Below are 19,975 nucleotides of genomic sequence, written 5' to 3' on the forward strand. Positions count from 1 at the left end.
GTCTAGATGTATTTTTAGGCCCCATGTGGAACTTCATAAGTAACTCCAGCAGTTCTCCTGAACTGTAAAATAATGGGACCGGATACCTTTTCCAAAGCTAGGTCAGGACCCTCTCGGAGACAAGCAGGGCTGCTGCATGTAGTTGTGGTCAATTATCCTGAGGTCAAGAAAAGAGGTGGATCCCGAAGGAAGGCAGCAGGAAGGGGGGGCCTTTAGACTATTCTCACAGAATTTATTAGGAGAACTTGAAGGACTTATGCCCTTTTCAAAATAAGATTTACTTATCCTATCTGAAAACATTTCCTTTCTGTGTTTCAGTCTGCAACATGTAACAGCTGAACACAACTCTGCAGGTGTGTGTAACAGGGTGAATGATTTCCCCGCAGACAAAACAACAACAACAACAACAAACCCAGCCACCCCAAATGAAGACAGCAGAAGAGAACTAACTGATTTGTCCGTTGTCTTTCCTGTCAAGATCGCCCTCGCCTTTGCTTTGGTCAGCGGGAAGGACTTTATGTATGAGTCATACAAATGTTTTGCCAGGGCCCGGAGATCAGCCGACTCTGGGTTCAGCTGGTCGATATCGCTGGAGATCTCCGCCAACAGCTTCTCCTTCTCGGCCTGCGGCATCCGCCCAAACCTGATGGCTACAGAGGGAGAGAAATGACAAGGACACATCACTGAATCACTGCCACTGTCTCCCAGGCCTAGGACCCACACAGTAAAAGCCCCTCCTCCCCTCCACCAAGCTTAAGGCCTGATTTTTCTACTCCATCTTCACTCATGTTTTTTGTCACGACAATAACGCAGGCTGTCAGTAAAAATTAAATGGTTCACTTCTTTAATTGAAAAATATTAATGCATGATCTTGCCGGGAAGGTGAAAGAACCTAAGAGCTCAGCAAAGAGAGAAAAGTGTATTTACTAACAGGTAAAATAGGTGAGGGCCAGCTTCTACTCATCCCTCAAGACCCAATTCAAGTGTCACCTGATTTGGGAGGCTTTCCTTGACTTCTTCAAGCAGAATTTATTATTCATTTGCCTGTACTCCAACAGCCCTTGGTACTTTCTTCAATGACAGCAATTTCAAACTGTACTTTTTCTTTTACATGTCTATTAATCTCACTACAGAACAATATCCTGAAGGCCAGGGACAACGTCTTATTCATTTTTCCATCCCCAGCACCTGACGTAAGGTCAGGACATAAAAGGATCAACATATTTCACAAATTAAAGGAAGGAACTGTGCAGAATTCAAAGTTGTACAGATAGAGGCTTGTTCTCAGTCTGTATGATCTATTTTGTCCCTGTTATAAAGAAATATGGATGGTGCTTTCTTTCATGTTATTAGACCAGAGAGTACTTTTACATTTAGTAGAGAGAAGCCATAGTCGTTCCCCTGACTCTCCAGGATTACCACTTAATGATGTTTGTCAAAAAGACCATTTCCTTACTTAACATTTGGCTTCCTGTGGGGTGAGGAAGTGTAAAGAAGAAGAAAACTAAAGAAAGAAAGGCAAAGTGGAACATTTAAGAGAAGGCCTAGGTTGGGGGAAAACCATCTGTTTGTACCTCTTTTGACTAAGAGGTTCTTCCCCCTCCTCATACCAATGTGACCTGCAAAATATTTTGTTTCTTTCCCTTTTAGAGATTTATTAATTTACTTAAGAAAGAGAGAGTGCGTGTGCACAAGTGTGAGTGCAGGGAGGAGGGGCAGAGAGGGAGAAAGGGAAACTAAGTAGACTCCCCCCTGAGCACGGAGCCTGATGCAGGGCTCCATCTCATGACCCTGAGATCACAACCTGAGCCGAAACCAAGAGTAGGACACTTAACCGACTATGACACCCAGGCGTACAAAATACGATTTTGAATAATGCCACTTCTGGGCCATGCTTTGGACTATCTGTATTTTCCCATAATAAGGACCACAGTCAATACTACCCTGTGTGTAGCTCGACTCTTACCCTCCCCATGTGGTAGCACAGTGGTGTGTTTTTATGACGGTCTCTTTCACTACACCGTAGCTCCTTGAGGGCAGAGTCCATCATACTCATTTATATCTCTAGCATTTGGTGCTCCATCAATGGTTGCTGAATGCAGAATGAATAAATGGATGGTTTCTTGCTATATGTTCTTGCTATATGTAATATATAATGCTAAAGGTAGCATTCTACCATCAGACACTAAAGCACATAAACACATTTCCATCTGAGTACTTGGTGAATTCCATTTTCATTTGGCTAGAGGAGAGACTGCTGTGCACGCCTGAGCCCCAACTTCATAAATACATTTCACAGGACCCTAAATAAGCCTTATCACTAACTAATACAACTATTGCGTTTGTGGGGGCCTCCTAGAGACCTCTGAGTTAGAGGGGAAGAGAATCTCACAGTTAAGATGCCTTTAAGTTAAATTAGCCTATATCCATTTGGTAAATATATCTTCTGCCCATGACCTCTTCAAATGGAAATCTTTAAACAATTACCATTTTTTGGTCAAAAATCTTGTCTCTCTACTCACTCTTCCCCATTCTCTTAGGCATAGGCAATGAATGGTTGCTCACATTCTTATCTCAGTCCCCCACCCCTCTGCCCCAGATTTGTTTAGGTCCCTCAGGATATGATCTCATCACTCATTGTATTCTCTTTCACAGCACTGATCACAGTAACTATCTACAGTGTTCTCTTGTCTCCCTTATGTAATCTGCACGAAGGCAGGAATCTCGCTCAGGATCCTATCCTCAGCACTTAGTATAACGTCCAGCACATGTTAAATCTTTTGTATAATACATGTTGAAATAAAACAGAAAACAACAACAACAACCACCACCTGAGAACCAGATAGCAGATTCCTTTCGAAATCCTTTTCTGTGAAGCTGGTCCAATCATTTGTTTCCCTGTACTGTGTGTATTTCCTGTGCTTCAGCAGTTCTCGGTTGAGAAGTAAGGAGGAGACGGGAGGCAGGGCACATTAGAATTACTTGATAACTTCTAAAATTATGTATCTTCCATAGGAAATGTTGATATGCCATCCCTACTCCCAAGAGGAGTGTATCAAAAACTTGGGGTTTGGGACAGTTTAGGAAACCTTCCTAAACGATGGGCTCCTGTTGCATGCATGTATTAGCTTGGGTAGGACTGTACTTCTATATTGTCATTTTGCTAGAATCTATGAGTACCAGGTTTTCTCATTATGACCCTGGGTGCAACAAAATACACATGGTAGGTATACAATAAATGCTTGGTGAATTAAACTCCAAAGTATCAGGTTAATAACAGAAAATGAGGCTGTATATACCCGGGGAAGTTTGGGAAAGTGATCATAAAAAAAAGTATTATGAATTTGGCATATTGAAGGGAATTATGGCATCTTGAAGGGAGAAGAAATTGTGGTGTAAAGACTGGAGACCACCAACATTCTATACCAAAACAGAGTGGCTAGAATCACCACAATCTATTGCTTTTTATTCAACAGAGTGCACAGTACCATCTCTTCACTCAGTGAGTCATTATTGAATGTCTACTGTGTGCCCAACATTGCTCTAGGCTCTGGTTACATTTTTACAGGTAATAAAGTATAAATATACACTCAAGTTTTTATGTCTAGAAAGCACTTCTTTCCTAAAAGGTAATCCAAAAAGTTAATTTAAAATAAACAGCCAAAGAGGAGTGGGAGGTACAGATTTCCAGTTATGGAATGAGTAAGCCACAGGGATGAAAGGTACCACGTAGAGAATATAGCTAATGGTATAGTAACAGCGTTGCATGGTGACAGATGGTAGCTACACTGTGGTGAGCATAGCATGACGTACAGAGACACTGAATCACCATGTTGTGCACCCGAAACTAATGTAATGCTGTGTGTCAACAATATTTCAATTAAAAGAATAATAAAATAAAATTTCTGTTAGGAAAAAACCCAGCCAAACATAGACACTTATTACGTTTGCTAGTCTTGTTTTTCCGTAACCCAATAAAAAATAGCTGAAAATGACTTCTAAAAATCATTTTAGAATTAGGACATATTAAAGTGAAAGCCTTCTGCTACAATCTAAATGTGAATTTTTATAAGTCAAAGTTCCCCCCAAAGGTTAAATCTTATGAACAAATTTTCTGTATCATTAAATGCTCCTGCTGCCTGTTAGATTCAATTAACTATCAGTGAAACTAATCATTTGGTGAGTTTAGCATTTTCAACAAAGGGATTAAAAAAATACATCCCATTTGGTGAAACTAAATTTCCATAAAACATACAGAAATCTGAAGTTGTAGAGAAAATGCCATTTTTTATTTGTATGCATTTTTTAAGGGAGAAAATGCTGATTTTATTTTGTTGCTTTTGAGTCTCGTGTCATAATACCTACCTACCGTATGTGAAATGATGAGATAAAGCACAGAAAGTGTTCAGCAGTGTCTGGCTCATAGTAATGCTTAATAAATGCAGCTTTTATTACTTGCGGATGAAGGAGTCTAGGGCAACCATGGTGGCATGGATACTGTGGACAGCAGACCAGGATGGTAGCCATGGCACACAGACCTAGATTCATTCCCACAGCTAAAGAACAAATCCTGAAAACCTAATCTATCTCTGTAAATCTCTACCTCTCTCTCTCTTTTTTTTTTTTAAGATTTTATTTATTTATTCGACAGAGATAGAGACAGCCAGCGAGAGAGGGAACACAAGCAGGGCGAGTGGGAGAGGAAGAAGCAGGCTCATAGCGGAGGAGCCTGATGTGGGGCTCGATCCCAGAATGCCGGGATCACGCCCTGAGCTGAAGGCAGACGCTCAACCGCTGTGCCACCCAGGCGCCCCTCTACCTCTCTGTCTTTAACTTGTTTAAGGAATGGTGTACTAATTCTTGAACCTCAGTTTCCACCCATTGGGTGGAGAATCTAAGAACAAAGAAGAGGAGTAATTCTCCCTTTGGAAATTGCTGTTTCTGGTAAGACTGAAGTTAGAGCTTAGAAAAAGAAGACGAAAGTGCTAGATTGGGGACCAGAAATATAAAGGCTGAGTGTGCCCGTATATACACAAGAATATTTTCCCACATCTTCTACTGCTGCTTAAAACACAGAGGAACGTGCTCCATGTGTTACTATGAGTCACGGAGAGAGAACTTTTGGCCTCTCCGGATGGCAATGAAATTAACAGTGCACTTCAAGTAGTCAGGAAGTCTACTTTCTAGTTTCAGCTCAGTGAAAAACTAGATAGAAGTGGCTTGACTTCTACGGTCTTCAACTACTCTATCTATAAAACGAGGGACTTGGAAAAGAAGACTTCTAAAGTGTCTTTCGTTTAGCTCTAAATTTAGCTATGAAATTCTACAAATCTCGATGATGCATAGTTTTGCAGAACACACAATACTTCTTTTTTTTTTTTTAAAGAAATATTTGTCTAGTCTCTGAGGCCCTGAAGAAAAAAAGACACACGTTTTCTGTTCTATAGATCTAGCAGCTGACATACAGAGCAACTTCCAAAACACTGTCATTCGGGGTCCTATATCGGATAATTAATCACCTACAGAGAATTCGTATATCTTGGTTTAAAAAAAACTGTCAGTATCAAAATCAGTTATGTAGCCTTCAGGAAGAATAAGTTTGGTAGAGACTCAATTTCTGGTGAAAATACGTTAGCTTACCTTTATATAACACACTTTTACTGAACTGAAGGCAATTCACTATTAGCTTATGACAGATTCAATACTGTGTATTTAGTACTGATTTACTGGATACACAAATGCCAAGCACATGCAGATTTAGATGTCCTGTTCTTTGGATCTGGGTACAGTGCTAAGAAACAATATTTCTTAATGACAATAATGTGTTTTTTAAACACCTACCTAATTGTAGGAGCATTTACAGACAAATGCTTCTTAAGTATAAAGATGAATTAAAGCAATTTTCGAAATTAGAAATTAACAGGAAACAGAAGAATGACTTGAGTCTTACTAAAAGTATTTTTGTCTTTCAACATATAGAGGATGACTTTGCAATCATACTAGACTTTTGACAACTGGTAAGGCTATGTTTCGTGGTCAATTTTAACATGTTTATTTTGCAAAAGCTTTATCATGTAAATAAGACATGTAACACTATTGGTTTTAATAAGGCTGTAGCCAATAAGTTATGTTTTTCCACCTCTCTTTCTCAAGAAAAAAAACTTGTGCATTTCGAGGTTTTGCAGGATTTGAGAATCTAATAACTATCATTTTCTAGCTCTGCTACATAAAATAAGGAGTGGCCTTAGCACCAATATTATTCAGGGGTAACGTCTTCAAACTATTTGCAGAGGACATTTAAACATTTGTCTAGGTTTCTTCCAAAGCAGAGATGGGCAAAACACCTCTCCCTCACATGACTCAATCTCCGGTTCCCCAAAGTCTTGCCTGGTATCATTTAATTCATTCACAAAACACCTGTTTGATGCAAGACACTGTGCTAGATAGACCGGACTGGGGGACACAGGATGAAAAGCCATATCTAGTAGGGAAGAGCTTACATCACACGGATTATTCTCTCTCATGCACCTCTCTTCACCAGCTCCTTTCCTTCCCCTGAAGCAGAGGTAGAAGATTCTGACCCTAGTTATAACCTCCTCCTTGGGCCATCTTCCCTCCACCACTGAAGTCACTGAAAGAGGAGTCTTCCTTCTCTGCCCGTGTTTGTCACTATTTACATCCCAGCCTACTGCAATCTTGTCTACACCTCATTTAAATTTCCACAACTTTGCTCTTAAAAGTCCCTAATGTTTTTTTCTGACAGCCAGATCTAGGGGCCTCTTTGGAGTTCTCATTTCTGCTTGGGTTCTCCAGCATTCTACCAGCTTTTGCTACTGTTGACCTTCTCCACCCTCTCACTTTAAATTTGTTCTCATCGTGGTTTCTGCTTTTCTGGTTCTCCTATCTTTCTGCCTATTTTCCAGACCTTCGTAATGGCCCCTCTTCCTTCCCTTCTATTTTGTTGTTCCCACTTCAATCTTCTCTCCAACTCACAAAATGTCCTAATGACTGCTGCCCTCTCCTTCCTGAGATTTGGACCTGAGTTTTCTCTTGTTCCTATATTCCTTTATACGTGGATGCAACTTTAGAAAAGAACTTTTGATTTTCCCCTCTAAACTATCTCCTCTTCCTGTTTCCCTTTCTTGGTTAATTCACCCCATCACCCAACCAGACACCCTGAACAAATTTTGACAGTCTGTCTTTCCCTCAGACACTTGTATTCATTGGTCACACTTTGATATTTTTTTCAATTTCATTTCTTCTCACTCACCCTTCCCACTGTCTTAATGCATAATATTGCATTTGTCCTCTGTTGAATTTCCCTATTTCTCTCTCCATCCTTTTTTCAGCTGTCAGTAGTTTAGTCTTTGGTAATATCGATCTGATCACTCCTTGCTTTAGAAAGCAGAGTGTGGTTTCATAGGAAAGGTATAAAACACACAGAAGAGGAAGAGGGGGAATTAGAAAGTCTTATGGAAGAAGGCGTTTCAACTGGGCCTTGAATGCCAAGTAGGATTGTGACAGGGAACAAAAAGACATAATAAACAGAGACCCAGAGTTATTCCACCATAGAGCGCTGTGCAGGAACAGCAAAGTACACAGTTTACCTGACGTGTAAGTTGAAAAGGGCAGCAGTGGGAAAAGGAGGTGGAGGCTAGCCTGTAGGCAACCACGAATGCTATGCAGGTCTGAGCACACAGCTGCCATGTGTTGGGATTTTTTTACTTGGTGAAATTTTCTGAAAATTAACATTTGGGTAATTTTCCTTTATATTACAAAGAAGACTAAAGAAAAAAATCTATCACGCTGAAGTTTAAACTTATTTGCCATTCATGCTTTTCTTTTTTACAGGGAAGGAGAGAACTGCCTTAGAAAATGCTGAGTGCCACAAATATCTGTGAAACCCTTTTTCTGGATTTTTATGAAGCTGCTGAGAAATTACTTTTAAAGTTGTCAGCTTTTTTTTTAATAACAGGAAAAAAACCCATGATTTATATAATAGAATGTCCTGATCAGTAAAACTAAGATTTCACTAATTTTTATATTTATGAAAAGTGTCATTTTCATTCAAATCTCAGTGACATAGGGAAAACCTAGCTAAGTGACTCATAAGTAACATAAGTCAATTCTTCTCTACTTCATATTTTTTAAAATGAACAGCCTGCACTTACAATTTTATTACTTAGTTCATACATGAAAAGCAGCTCCAAAAATGAAATATTCAATAGTCAGAATTCTTAATGAATAAATTATCAAAAATAAAGAAGACACATTTAAAAAATATGATTCATGTCAGGGATCTTGACAACAGGACTTTAAAACAAAAATTATACTAAGAAAAAAATATAAAAGTGTGTGTGAGGGCCCATATGACTGAAGAAATGACATTAATCTACGAGGGTATTTTTATCAGGCGTCTGTAGATACCAGCTCCACTAATTCAAAATGAACAAGTAGCAGGTGATGCCGCGACCACCTGGTAAGTCACATGCACCTCTGAGTAGCCCAGGAAGCTGGGTCTTGGTTTCTGCTTTACTTTCATTTGGAGCTTTCCTGGAAAGGTGTCTGGCAGGATATTGAACTGACGGTGCTTAGCATGACTCAGGAAGACAGGGGAGTGATCGCGGGATTGACCCGTGGTCTAGAAACGATGGTATGTCAAATGACCAAGACAACTGCAACACGTGTTTATCCTGACCACTACAGAAAAACAAAAAATACGATCCCAAAGCACATCAGTCCGACACTTGCTTGCTTTTCTACTCAATGCTGAAAACAGATCTCTGAGAAACAACTGGGTTCCCAGGTGTAAGAATTCTGCAATCTTTCTGTCCTACAATGTTTAGGCTACATGTCACGATCAAGACGAAAGTTCCATCTGAAGAGGGAACAATATGCCGTTAACCGAACATACCACTTATACTTTCTTTAGCCCAGACTGCTTCGGATTTGTACTCTGAGGCTATATCAAATGTGACTATCAAATGTACTGCCTTAAATTGCTGAGCAATTGTTCAGAACGTCCAGAAGACCTGATTCAGGCATATGAATTATATGTTATGGCACCAAAACACACAGGTGCAAACTTTGAAATTCAGGCAGTTGAGAGATGCCAGATACCTGCCTATGTGAGAAAACGGTGACAATGTCTACAAAATATGGTCCAGTTTGTTGAAAAGTGAAAAACTCAGCGAGGTAGGTTGTTTGAGTTATGTAGAATCATAGAAATTTCAAAGTTGAAAGATCTACCAATCCTTGTTTCCGTGATTTTTCAACAATGTTCCCCAGGGCCCTGAGGGTTCCTTGAAGGTTACCTAGAAGCCTCCTTTAAGGCTGGGAGTGGGTGGCTAATGCATCTGGATGAAACAGAGATCAAAGAGCAGAAACAGCAGTAACAGAGAACAGAGTAAATTTACTTTGGGAGAATGGTCATCTCTTCTTGTGTGTATGGAAAGCATCGAGGTGCTGATTTTGGTATAACACTAGAAGGTTCTTGATAGGCTGGGTGGGTTATTACAGTGAGGTCCTTTCACATAAAACATTAATAAATTAACAAAATAGTTTTAAATAGTTACTACAACCTCCTAGGAAACTTTGTATTTGGTAATGTTTCCTTTCCCAGGATAACAGGCAAAACTACTCAAAACCTCGTTGCTGAGTTTCCCTTCGTGTGCACAGATCAAATGGATCTTTTCTGTGCAGCAAACACATTCTCATAAAAACCTCTTAGAAGGGATTTTCTCAGTCACAGTTGCAAACTTGTAAATGTTGAACTTCATAAGTCTTTGATGCCAGAACATTTAATTCCTTTTTTTTTTGTCTTTCCAAGAGGAACTAACTGAACACTCCCTATCAAGATTGCTCTTCTCTCTAAATAGAATAAATTAATTGTCATATGAAGTCAAATGATGACTTTATTATTAAGTTAATGGGCTTTGATTTTTCTGGGAAGAGAAAATTATACCGTCAATACTACATAGATTGTTTATTTGCCTATAAACAATAAGCAAAGCAAAAGGAGACGTGTTTTATGTGAATGTGTGCAAGCAAGAGTAAATATATGGTATGTGAAGTGACAAATTTTTAAAGGGCAAAAAATAAATACCGTTAAAAACAGAAATGGCATGCTTTTCTAGGCAGTCTTAGTAATAATGATTTCAACGTCAAGATTTCTTCATAAAGATAAAATAAGTTTATTGCAACTTGATTGCATCATCTAAAATACAACCCTTGACTCGAAAATGTGCCCTTATGTTTTATGAAGTCTGAAATAGAAAGGGAATTGATGGCATCAAACCAGTAAATTATTTTGCAATCAATGACTGTAGCTGTATACTGTTACACAGCAGATGTAATCAACCATGAGGGAAGTCAGACCCAAATCTCCATCCTGCCCAGTATAGCTGATAGATCTCTTCATAATACACTCTTGCCTTTAGAGGAAATGACCCATATTAATTATAAAATTATAATTTTCTGAACTATTTTTAAAGAGTTGGATATCAACCAATTAGCGATTCTCAAATATTTTGAAGATGTCCACTGTGAAAACCAAACATCTGCATGATGGAATAAAACTTTAATTTTCATAGATGCTTTGGAGTCCTAACATATGAAGATTGACTTCAAACATTATTTTCTTACCAGATCAGTTTTGACACAGGTGAAGGCAAAATAAAGAAAACAAATAGAATATCTAGTGAACTGAGACTTCAGATTTTATTTGATCACTTTGGCATTTTATATTTCTTGAGCTCATAATGAGTTTTCAAAGAACTAATACTTGACAAATATAATACTGTCAAGTTACTATCGAATTGTTTTTGTGACTTTGTTAACAGCAGTCTGAGCTAAATGGAAATCAAGAACTATTTCTTCAAATAGGCCTGTCTTCCATGACTTTACTGAGTTAGTGCTACAGTTCATGAAAACAAGGGTCTTTTTGGGTCATCTACATTCTCTTAAGTTGACACTCCTTGATTTTACATACGGGTTTTAAAAACAAACTTCTATTCTCTTATGTTTCTACAGAACCTTAAAATTCTTTGCTTTATCCACGATGCTCCTTGATGTCAAGGATACTGTTACGCCTGTAATCATCTTTGCACAGTAAAGAGGGGAAAAAAAGGATATATTCTAAATTCTGATATGCCACTTAAATTTCCATACCCAGAAACCTGCAGAATTTTCTTACATTTAAAGTAGAAAGGAACTACTGATACACAAAAGCATAATTCTTTCTAATGCTATTAAAGCAACATAAAAAACTAATCACAAGCATTACATTCACTTTAAAATACGAGTTAATTCTATCATTGCTCATATTTTCAAGTCTTTTCTCCCACCATGGCAGATGCCCAACACAGAGAGAAGGATTCTACACTAAAAACCTAGACTCTGACCAAAATGAGAAATACTTTATCAGCATATACTATTCTGAAATCTGACATTTTGTGGGAAACTGTACGCATTTTCAGCAATGGCCCTAGAGGCTCCTGACCTGGAAGCCATAATGAGAACAGTAAAGTACGCGTGCTAACTGTTCACTTACCATTGTGAGACATCCCCACAGCAAGGCATTTCTGAAACCGACAGTACTGACATTTATTTCTACTTTTTTTATGGATCCGACAGTTAAGGTCACACCTATCATAAATGAGCTTCAATCTGATTGTCCTCCGGAAGAACCCCTGCAAAAGAATATGGAAAAAAGAAGCAAATTTTAGGTCTTAATGACACATGGAAGCAGCAACATTTGGCTAAAGGTACACTGGCCTAGGTATCAGAAAAGGTAGGCTCTGTCACTGCTGACTTCAGACAAGTCACCGAACTGCCAGTTTTCTTTGCTCTAAGATAAAGAACCAGAAGAGCTCCAGTGTCCTTCTTCAGCCCTGAAACAGTGACCACAGCCAACTGATGTCATTCACCGTATCTTGGCTCTACACTTGGAGCTCAGCACGCTCTGAGAAGTGCTCTGGATTTAATGTGATGCAAATAAAACACCATGTAATCAGTTCAGTCTCTCTGCAAATCATTCCAACAGCATGCCCCAGCCTTTATTATTGTGCTAAGCCATTTGGCAAAGTTATAATCACTTCATTCTAAAACATGATCAGGGCCAATAAAAATCCACATGTGGATAATTTTTTAGAATTCTCTATGTTGCATAATTTCCTACAGAATTGGTTTCATTTACTTATGTAGTTGAAAGAGTGCTCCATAACTGTTGTAGCTTACAAAAAAAAAGATAATAGGAAAGAACAGAAGAAGTAATATATAAATCCTCAGACAATGGACTGCCATCTCAAAATAGCAAATAGGTCGATGTGAGGCTAATTGAATTCTGCTGTATTTATACTTTATTGAAGGACCTGAAAGAAATTTTAATTGGAAATGTTTGCTAACTCCATTTTTTTTTTCATTGTCAGGGTGTTCTTACTCATTTCTACTGTGTTTATCTCCATGAAACTCAATTCTTAACTCTTTCAAATGCTTCTGGCCCTGTTGGGTACAGAAATCCCTGAACTAGTACTGGTTCTGCCACTGACAGGCGTTTTCATTTTCTCCAGATTTGTACTTTGAATTCTAGACAAGTATTTCTACTGCTTACTTGACACGTCACTTGGAAATCTAACCGCTACCTCAAACCCAGCACGTCCAACACTGAAACTCTGGATCTTACACTGCAAACTCACCTTACTGGCAGCTTTCACCATCTCAGGTGGTACAACCACCCTCTGAGTCTCTCAAGCCAAACTTTTTTTTTTTTTTTCAAGCCAGCCTCTTTGAAGTGACTCCTGACTTCTTTCTCTCACGTGGAAAGCTCTTCTTCTAAATATACACCTGCTTATTCTCCTCACGGCCTTCACGTCTTGCCAACATCTCAACTTCTCAATGAGGCTTATACACCCTATTTAATACTGTGGCCCGTCCTTGCCTCCGCTTCTCCTCTGGAGCTCCTGGTCTCCTTCACTCTGCTCTAGTTTTCCCTTTCCTTTTCTTTCTTTTCTTTTTTCTTTTCTTTTCTTTTTTCTTTTCTTTACAATAACGCTTAGGACTTTCTAATATATCATATAATTTACTTATTTTAAGTGTTTATTTTCTGCCCCTCCCCCACTGCCCAATTAAAATTGTGAGCTCTATGGGGAGCCACTGGATATGACCCAATATCAACAGTAGCCTTCTATTAAAATCTATTGAATGAAGATGTACATCACTTAACTTCCTTTCTGGGCCATCTCTGATATTTTTCTATCCTAAGTCATGACTGAGATATCACAAGGCCACTGGTATACTCTCTTCCTTTTCTGTTATCTTATTAAATGTAATATTAATTACAGACATGTAGAAAATACATGTAATTATAAAACACAGTAAGATAATTATCACACATGAGCCCACCGCCAAGATTTAAAATCATGACTGGAATACTTATGTATTCTTCCCCTATCCAGCTCCTGTCCTCTGTGTCCCCTTGACGAAGTAATCATTATTCTCAATTTTGTGTTTATTGTTTTCACGACTTTTAAGAAAATACAGTTTAATCACACCGTATGTGAAAACTGAATAATACACTGATCAGTTACGTTTGTTTGGGGGCTTTATATAGTATTTTGGGATTTTTATTTTTTTAAATTTAGTATTAGGTTTCTAAAATTTACCTACTTTCTTGTGAAAAGCTAGGATTTATTCATTTTCACAATTTCATAATATTCTATTGTATGACTATTCCACAATTTATTGATATCTTCTCACATTGATGGATGTTTAAATTATTGCCAACATTTTGCTATTATGAACAGTAATTTGATACATATTCCTGTAAATGTTTTATGATGCCCACGTACAAGAGTTACCCAGGAGTGGGGTTTTTTGGATTGTACAATAAGTGAATGTGAAATTTTACAAGATCAAGGCAAACTGTATTCCAGAGTGATTTTATCAATTTATATTCCCTCTAAGATTGGTATTGTCAGACTTCTTAATTTCTGTCAATGTAGTGTGTGTAAATAGAATCTAAGTGTGATCTTAATTTGTATTTTCCTGATTTTTTATTTCCTAGTTTCCAACTGGATTGTCCCTTCCTTAAAACTGAATTTTAGAAATTCTTTATATATTCTAGGCATTAATCTGCTGTCTGTTACAGGTGTTGCAAACATCTTCTGCTCTCTGTGGTTTACTATCCTTGAAATTTACTATTTCAGTCTCTCGGGGTTTTTTTTTGAACCTGTAAACAGTTTCGTTTCTCTCTCACTGTTGAAAGATTACAGAGAACTCTGTTATCTTCCATCTCACTTCGGATCCCATGATCTCTGCGCTTCCACTGTTGCTGTGGAGAGGTCTACCGTCAGTTGACTTTGAAGTGTTTTTTTCTTTTCTCTTCGGTTGCTTTTATACACTCTCTCAGTTTTCGGTATTCTGCAGTTTTAGGGCAGTGTGTCTCGGAATGGTTTTCTTTTCATTGATTCTCTTGGGCATGTTTTCTGCATCATGGTTTCACTTGTTCATCAGTTCTGACACGAATTAGAGAAGCGTTAGACCTTATTCTAGCCTTCCATGTTTCTGAACTTCTCCTTTACATTTTCCATCTTTCTGTCATCAATTACTCACTAACACTGGTTGCAAAAGTAAACATCAGAACAACGGTCAAATAAGATCACAAAAGCTACATAATAACAGTGAGAAAAAAAGGGAAACATCTCTCACCAAAAGTTCATCAGTGAGAACCGTTCTGTACATTACTCTTGTATTGATTCGTGAAGAAAACATACTTTTCTAATATTCAAAGATCCTACGAATCCTTCAAGAACTAAGAGGCTTCAAATTCTAGCAGATTCTGGACAGGACATATTCGTAAGGCACTGTAATTCTCAATCTCAATAATTTCCTTACATTTACGTGTCAGTTTTCTGCTTTCTTCTGCTATGTCCAATAGCTATTTAACCCTTTCCCTGAATTTTTATTTCAATAATTATATTTTTCACTTTTTAAGTTTCACTTCACTAAATAAATTGATTTATTTTCAAATATGCCTGGTCATTCCTGATCATCTATTGTTGCTTGTTCATTGCTGTGATTCTGCCCTCCTTCTTGAAACAGTTCATACACGGCTGTTCTATATTCTCTATCAGGCAATCCCAATTATCTGCTTTCCTTGTATGGGGTGGAGGGGCGTAAATCTGTTTTTGTTTATTTTTGGTAGATGTCATTCAAGTTGATTGACTTCTTAATGTGTTTACTGACTGATATTTTATGTTGAACTCATATATTGACCTTAAACTGTGGGAATCCTACAGGATCTAAATTGGGAATTCTTTCTTCCAAAAAGAATTTCCAAAAAGATGCTTCTATTGGAAGCCAGAGGTGCCAGTGACTTGTGACTATTTCAAATTCCCTTGAGAAAGCAGGCTCAATTCAAAAGCCCTAAACTCAGCTCCCCCTCATTGATGGCCCTGGATACTGTTCTAGGCATTGGTCTCTGGGGCAATCCTGCACCTCAGTACTCCTATAGGCATCTACCATGAGAGAAACTTTGCCTCAGTAAGTGTGCCTGCAGCCCACAGGTCAAGACCTAGAGTTTTTTGTTTGTTTGTGTTGCTATTGTTGCTCGTTTGGGAGAAGTTTTCCTTACCCTTGTGAGGTCAGCAGTATCTCAAAGATTAGGTCGTATAAAGGATCTGTTGGAACTTGAAGCCTCCTTAATTCTCAAAGAGTTCTGAAGACCTCTGAATATTATAAAAAGTTATTTTATTTCACTTACTAATAGAAGGCTAATGTGCAGAACTATTCTCACTGATAAACGTTGGTGGGAAATTTTGTTTGGATTTTTGCCATTGTGACCATATATGTTTTATGATATTCCTTGACTACTTTTTAAAATTTTCACTTCTAAAAACTCATCTCCATGGTGGAAAATGCTGCTTGGCTAGCTGAGAATGGGGCAGGTCCCAGAGTAGTCAGTTATTTGGCATGGCTGGATAGGAAGGTTTTTTGATGAGAGAATTATGTTATTTAAGTTTAACCCTTACAATGCAAAGTTTTGTTTTGACTCATACAATATCTTTCAGTGTTCCACATTATTTTTTTATGATGATTCAGGGTCTTTCAATGTTAAAGGAAAATAATTCTGAGTATTATTTATGTACTGTATATGTACATAAAATAATAAACTGAATGTATACACACTTCAGCATACAGCTTTGAAGTTGCTTTTACTTTTCTTTTTCAAAACACTTAGTTCATAATAGCCAACTGTATTCTCATCCTTTGATTATTTCAAGAAACCTAGCGAGGAAGATATAAGGCTATTAGAGTGCTTTTCTGTACAGTTATTTATTGATTTGAAGAATGAAGCAGGCTTCCCTGAGGTTTCTTCATATTGCTGATCAAGAAAACACTCTTTGACAACACTCTTATTTATTATTTTAGAGTCTATAAAACTATGTGCAATTTCAATAGCTTAGTCTTCTGATTACCACAAAGTCTGTGAACTGGTGTGATGGAAATGCATGAATCCCCACTGCAGAAATTTTTTTGGTATAGATTTATTCCGAGGTCTTCGTATTTGTCTGTGAGAAGGTGATGGCTGCTTTTTTGCTTTTGTCTTATAAAAATTTTTCTCCAACTTCTCCTTAATTGCTTTACTTTTAACAAAACTTTTAACTTAGGTGCAGTGAGACCCAAGTTAATTTTACGGTGAGATTAAAAGCCCTGTGCTGGTCCTGTGTTTGGCTTTCCTGTGAAGTGGTATGGCCCAGAGAAGCTCAGTCAATGAGCTCCCATGGCAGGTAGAACATACTAAAAACCCTTCCTGAGTTAGGGCCCTACATAGGAGCACCAAAACAGATTACACTGTATGATATAGTAGACTGTACTTACTTTTATCTGTAGGTAAGTCTGTGGTTCTAAAATGATCTTTCACTAAAGATACAAAAATAGGATGAAACCTACTAGAAAATGAGTTAAGTGTCCAATTTGTAAGCAAGAAATGACAGCTTTGCAAGCTCTAAGGTGTATGTATTATTCAGTAGCCAAAGGTTATATTCTACCTAAGTCTGAAATATTAATAACCCAAGAATCTGTCGCTATTCCACTTTAATCCAAGCCTAATCTTTTTATTCCTGTTTGATTTTTGGCAAGGATCACTACTAGAAACCTGTTCCATGGGCACTGTAAAACTGTTTCAGAAGACCTACTAACAGCTATCATAAGCAATACTACAACTATTCTTTTCAATCCATAAATTAGTCTGCAGGTTGATGGTTAACTAGTATTTTAATTATGGGCATATCCTACATTCTACTAAATGGCAGACGTTAAACTGCCGAAGAACCCTTTAGAAAATACATGAGGCAAACACTTGTTAATTTCACTTTCCTGGCTTTTTATTGAGTACTGTCGATAAGCTAAGAAGATACCTTTGATTGCTGGTAGCCACTGGTCTAAATGGGCTGCATTCAGACTGTGGCGACAATTTTGTTTAGTTCCAAAGTAGCAAACCCTCAATCCCTTATAATAGCAGTTCTCAAACTTTCTGGTCTCAGGACCCTTTCAGTCTCTTAAAAATTATTGAGAACCCCATGAACTTTGGTTTATGTGGGCTATATCTACTGATACTTATCAGACTAGAAATTAAAACTGAGAAATTGTTATGTACAAGAACCTAACAGGCAAACAGTCCATTAACCACCAGAGCTATGTTACCATTCCATGTCATGTAGTTTCTGGAAAACTCCACATACACTTCTGAGACAATGAGAGTGAAAATGGTAAATGACAACCAAATATTATTATAAAAATAGTTTCAACATCACGGGTGCCTTGGAAAGGTCTTAGGGACCCCTAGAGGCTTCTAGACCACATTTTGAGAACTGCTGACTTATACTTGGAGAAGCCAAATTATATTATTCGACTAACATTTTTCTTATTCTTATCTTTAAAATGAGTAGATGTCTATTTCCCCTTCCAAGGTTAGTATAACGTTCCTTGCATTTTAGTCTTGGAAGTCTGTAATCCAGGGTATTCTTCAGATCCGATTAAATATTCACTCTCCATGTCTGCCTCAGGACCCTTTCTGTTCCTAACTTGATGGCATTTGGACTTTGTCCTTCCTCTTTTCTCCTTCTTGCTATCTTCTTCACTCCCTTTTATTTTCTAAGTTTCTGTGCCCTCCAGAACTTAGCGTTTATTACTATACTATAATCAGCTATTGTCTTTCAGTTTTTAGCTCTTATCACTAATGTTAACTCCCCACAAATATCTGCCTAACAGAATCATGGAAGAACTATTTGCTTAAATGTTCTAGTTTTCTAAGTGCTTCACCAGCCCATAAAAAACAATAATGTATTATGGAAACTTAACCGATCACAGTTCTGCTTATCAACATAAATTACCAAGATGACCAAACGGAATGGTTTCTTCAGGTATTTCTCAGAATTTGGCAACAATTTACTCCAAAATTATATAAATCTAACACAATAAAATGGCATGTTCTCACTACTCATTGGAATCTTAAATAACTGGCTATACATAATGATTTGGAGATCACAGATATTTGAGTTTTTTTTTTATTATATCATGTTAGTCACCATACAGTATATCCCTAGTTTTTGATGTACAGTTCCATGACACAGATATTTTAGTTTGGTTTTAATCACACAGTGAATAGGTTTTAGTGTTTTAAATGAAAGCGTCTCTTGCCAATGGTATTTCAGAAACTCATTCTGGAATTTGAGACCTTAAAAAGGAATTAGACCTTGGATACTGCTAATCCAACCAAGTTGTTCTATGCATGAGGTGACAGAGGGCTAAAGTGTTTATGTGATTGGCTAGTAAGTCTGGGCAAATGACTAGGTGACTACTAGCTTGTGTCTTTTCACTTTATTAGGTTGCCTTTAATAATAAACTATTTGAATTGAAGAGATTCTAGAGATCGTCTAATTCAACCCCATCATTTTATAGATGCAAAAACTAAGGCAGGATATTGTTTAAAAATGATATATGCTAAAGCATCTTGCACAATATCTGGTACATAGTAGAAATTCAATAAATATTTATTTCAGACCCTAGATGTTCTAACACCTACCTAACTGGTGTTGTATATCTTTATTCTGAATAAAAAGCCCAACTGAGGATCGATTCCGATCTTTTCTAAGCAGTGTTTATTTTATAAGGTAAATATTTATGAACAATTTATTCTTAGCCCTGGAGTATATAATAAATACTACCGATTCACTGAGTATATTAAAATTAATTATTTTAAAAGACTACCTATTAAAATCTGAGTAGATTTAAAATTTCTTAATAATTGGGCAGAATATTACTAAATGTTTGAGCTTTCCAAAATACACTTTTCACAAAGAATGGTGGAAAAATAACATCTCCCTTCCGGAATAAGAAATAAGAAAACACAGAGCACTGGCTTAGGAATCATAAGATACATGTTCTGGTCCTAGTTCTGCCACTTACTGATGGATGACCATGGTGAGTTTCACTAATTCAGAATCTCTACATCTTGATGGCCACTTGACCATCGCGAAGTTCAACCTCCCAGGGCTGTCCTGGGCATCAGATGAAGGTATCCATCTGTCTAATATGTCAAGCCTCACATATACAAAATATCATATGCAATAGTGAGGAAAAAACCCAAAACACCCAAACTAGAGGATTCAGAAAACATGAGTTCTGAGCCAGCTCATCCCTGTCTTGCCATGACACACTGAGTAAATTCCCCCCCTCCCCCTTTTTTAACCTGCAAGGTGCAAGCAATGAACGAGATCAGTAGCTCAAGGAGCAATTTGGAGAAAGGGAAGTGAGGCAATGCAGCTCTGCGTTTACCAATTCTCTTAGGTTTTCAAATAAATCATTTGAAGAACGGGTTTTACCAAATCAAACAAACAAAAAGTTTTATCTCAAATCCTTGCTTTGTGTTCACAACAAGAATTGAAAGAACAAGTGAATTTTCAGCAAATTTTTT

The 19,975-nt window shown here is 37.6% G+C and overlaps 1 protein-coding gene across 5 annotated transcripts in view; it reads right to left on the reverse strand.

Moving 5' to 3' along the window:
* PPARG (peroxisome proliferator activated receptor gamma) overlaps window positions 1-19,975 on the reverse strand; it is a 154,629-nt gene that overhangs the window by 50,440 nt on the left and 84,214 nt on the right. For 4 of the 5 annotated variants that reach the window (XM_040628436.1, XM_040628435.1, XM_008697869.2 and 1 more), the window contains 2 exons: window positions 11,552-11,690; window positions 451-650 (listed from right to left, as the gene is read on the reverse strand). In XM_040628436.1, the coding sequence (XP_040484370.1) occupies window positions 451-650; window positions 11,552-11,690 (339 nt within the window). Of the gene's footprint in view, window positions 1-450; window positions 651-11,551; window positions 11,691-19,975 lie in introns of those variants that run through there. The other variant, XM_040628438.1, reaches the window with a different exon arrangement.

The sequence above is a fragment of the Ursus maritimus genome, unplaced genomic scaffold (genome assembly GCF_017311325.1).
Source record: "Ursus maritimus isolate PB19 unplaced genomic scaffold, ASM1731132v1 scaffold_14, whole genome shotgun sequence".
Classification (NCBI taxonomy): domain Eukaryota; kingdom Metazoa; phylum Chordata; class Mammalia; order Carnivora; family Ursidae; genus Ursus; species Ursus maritimus.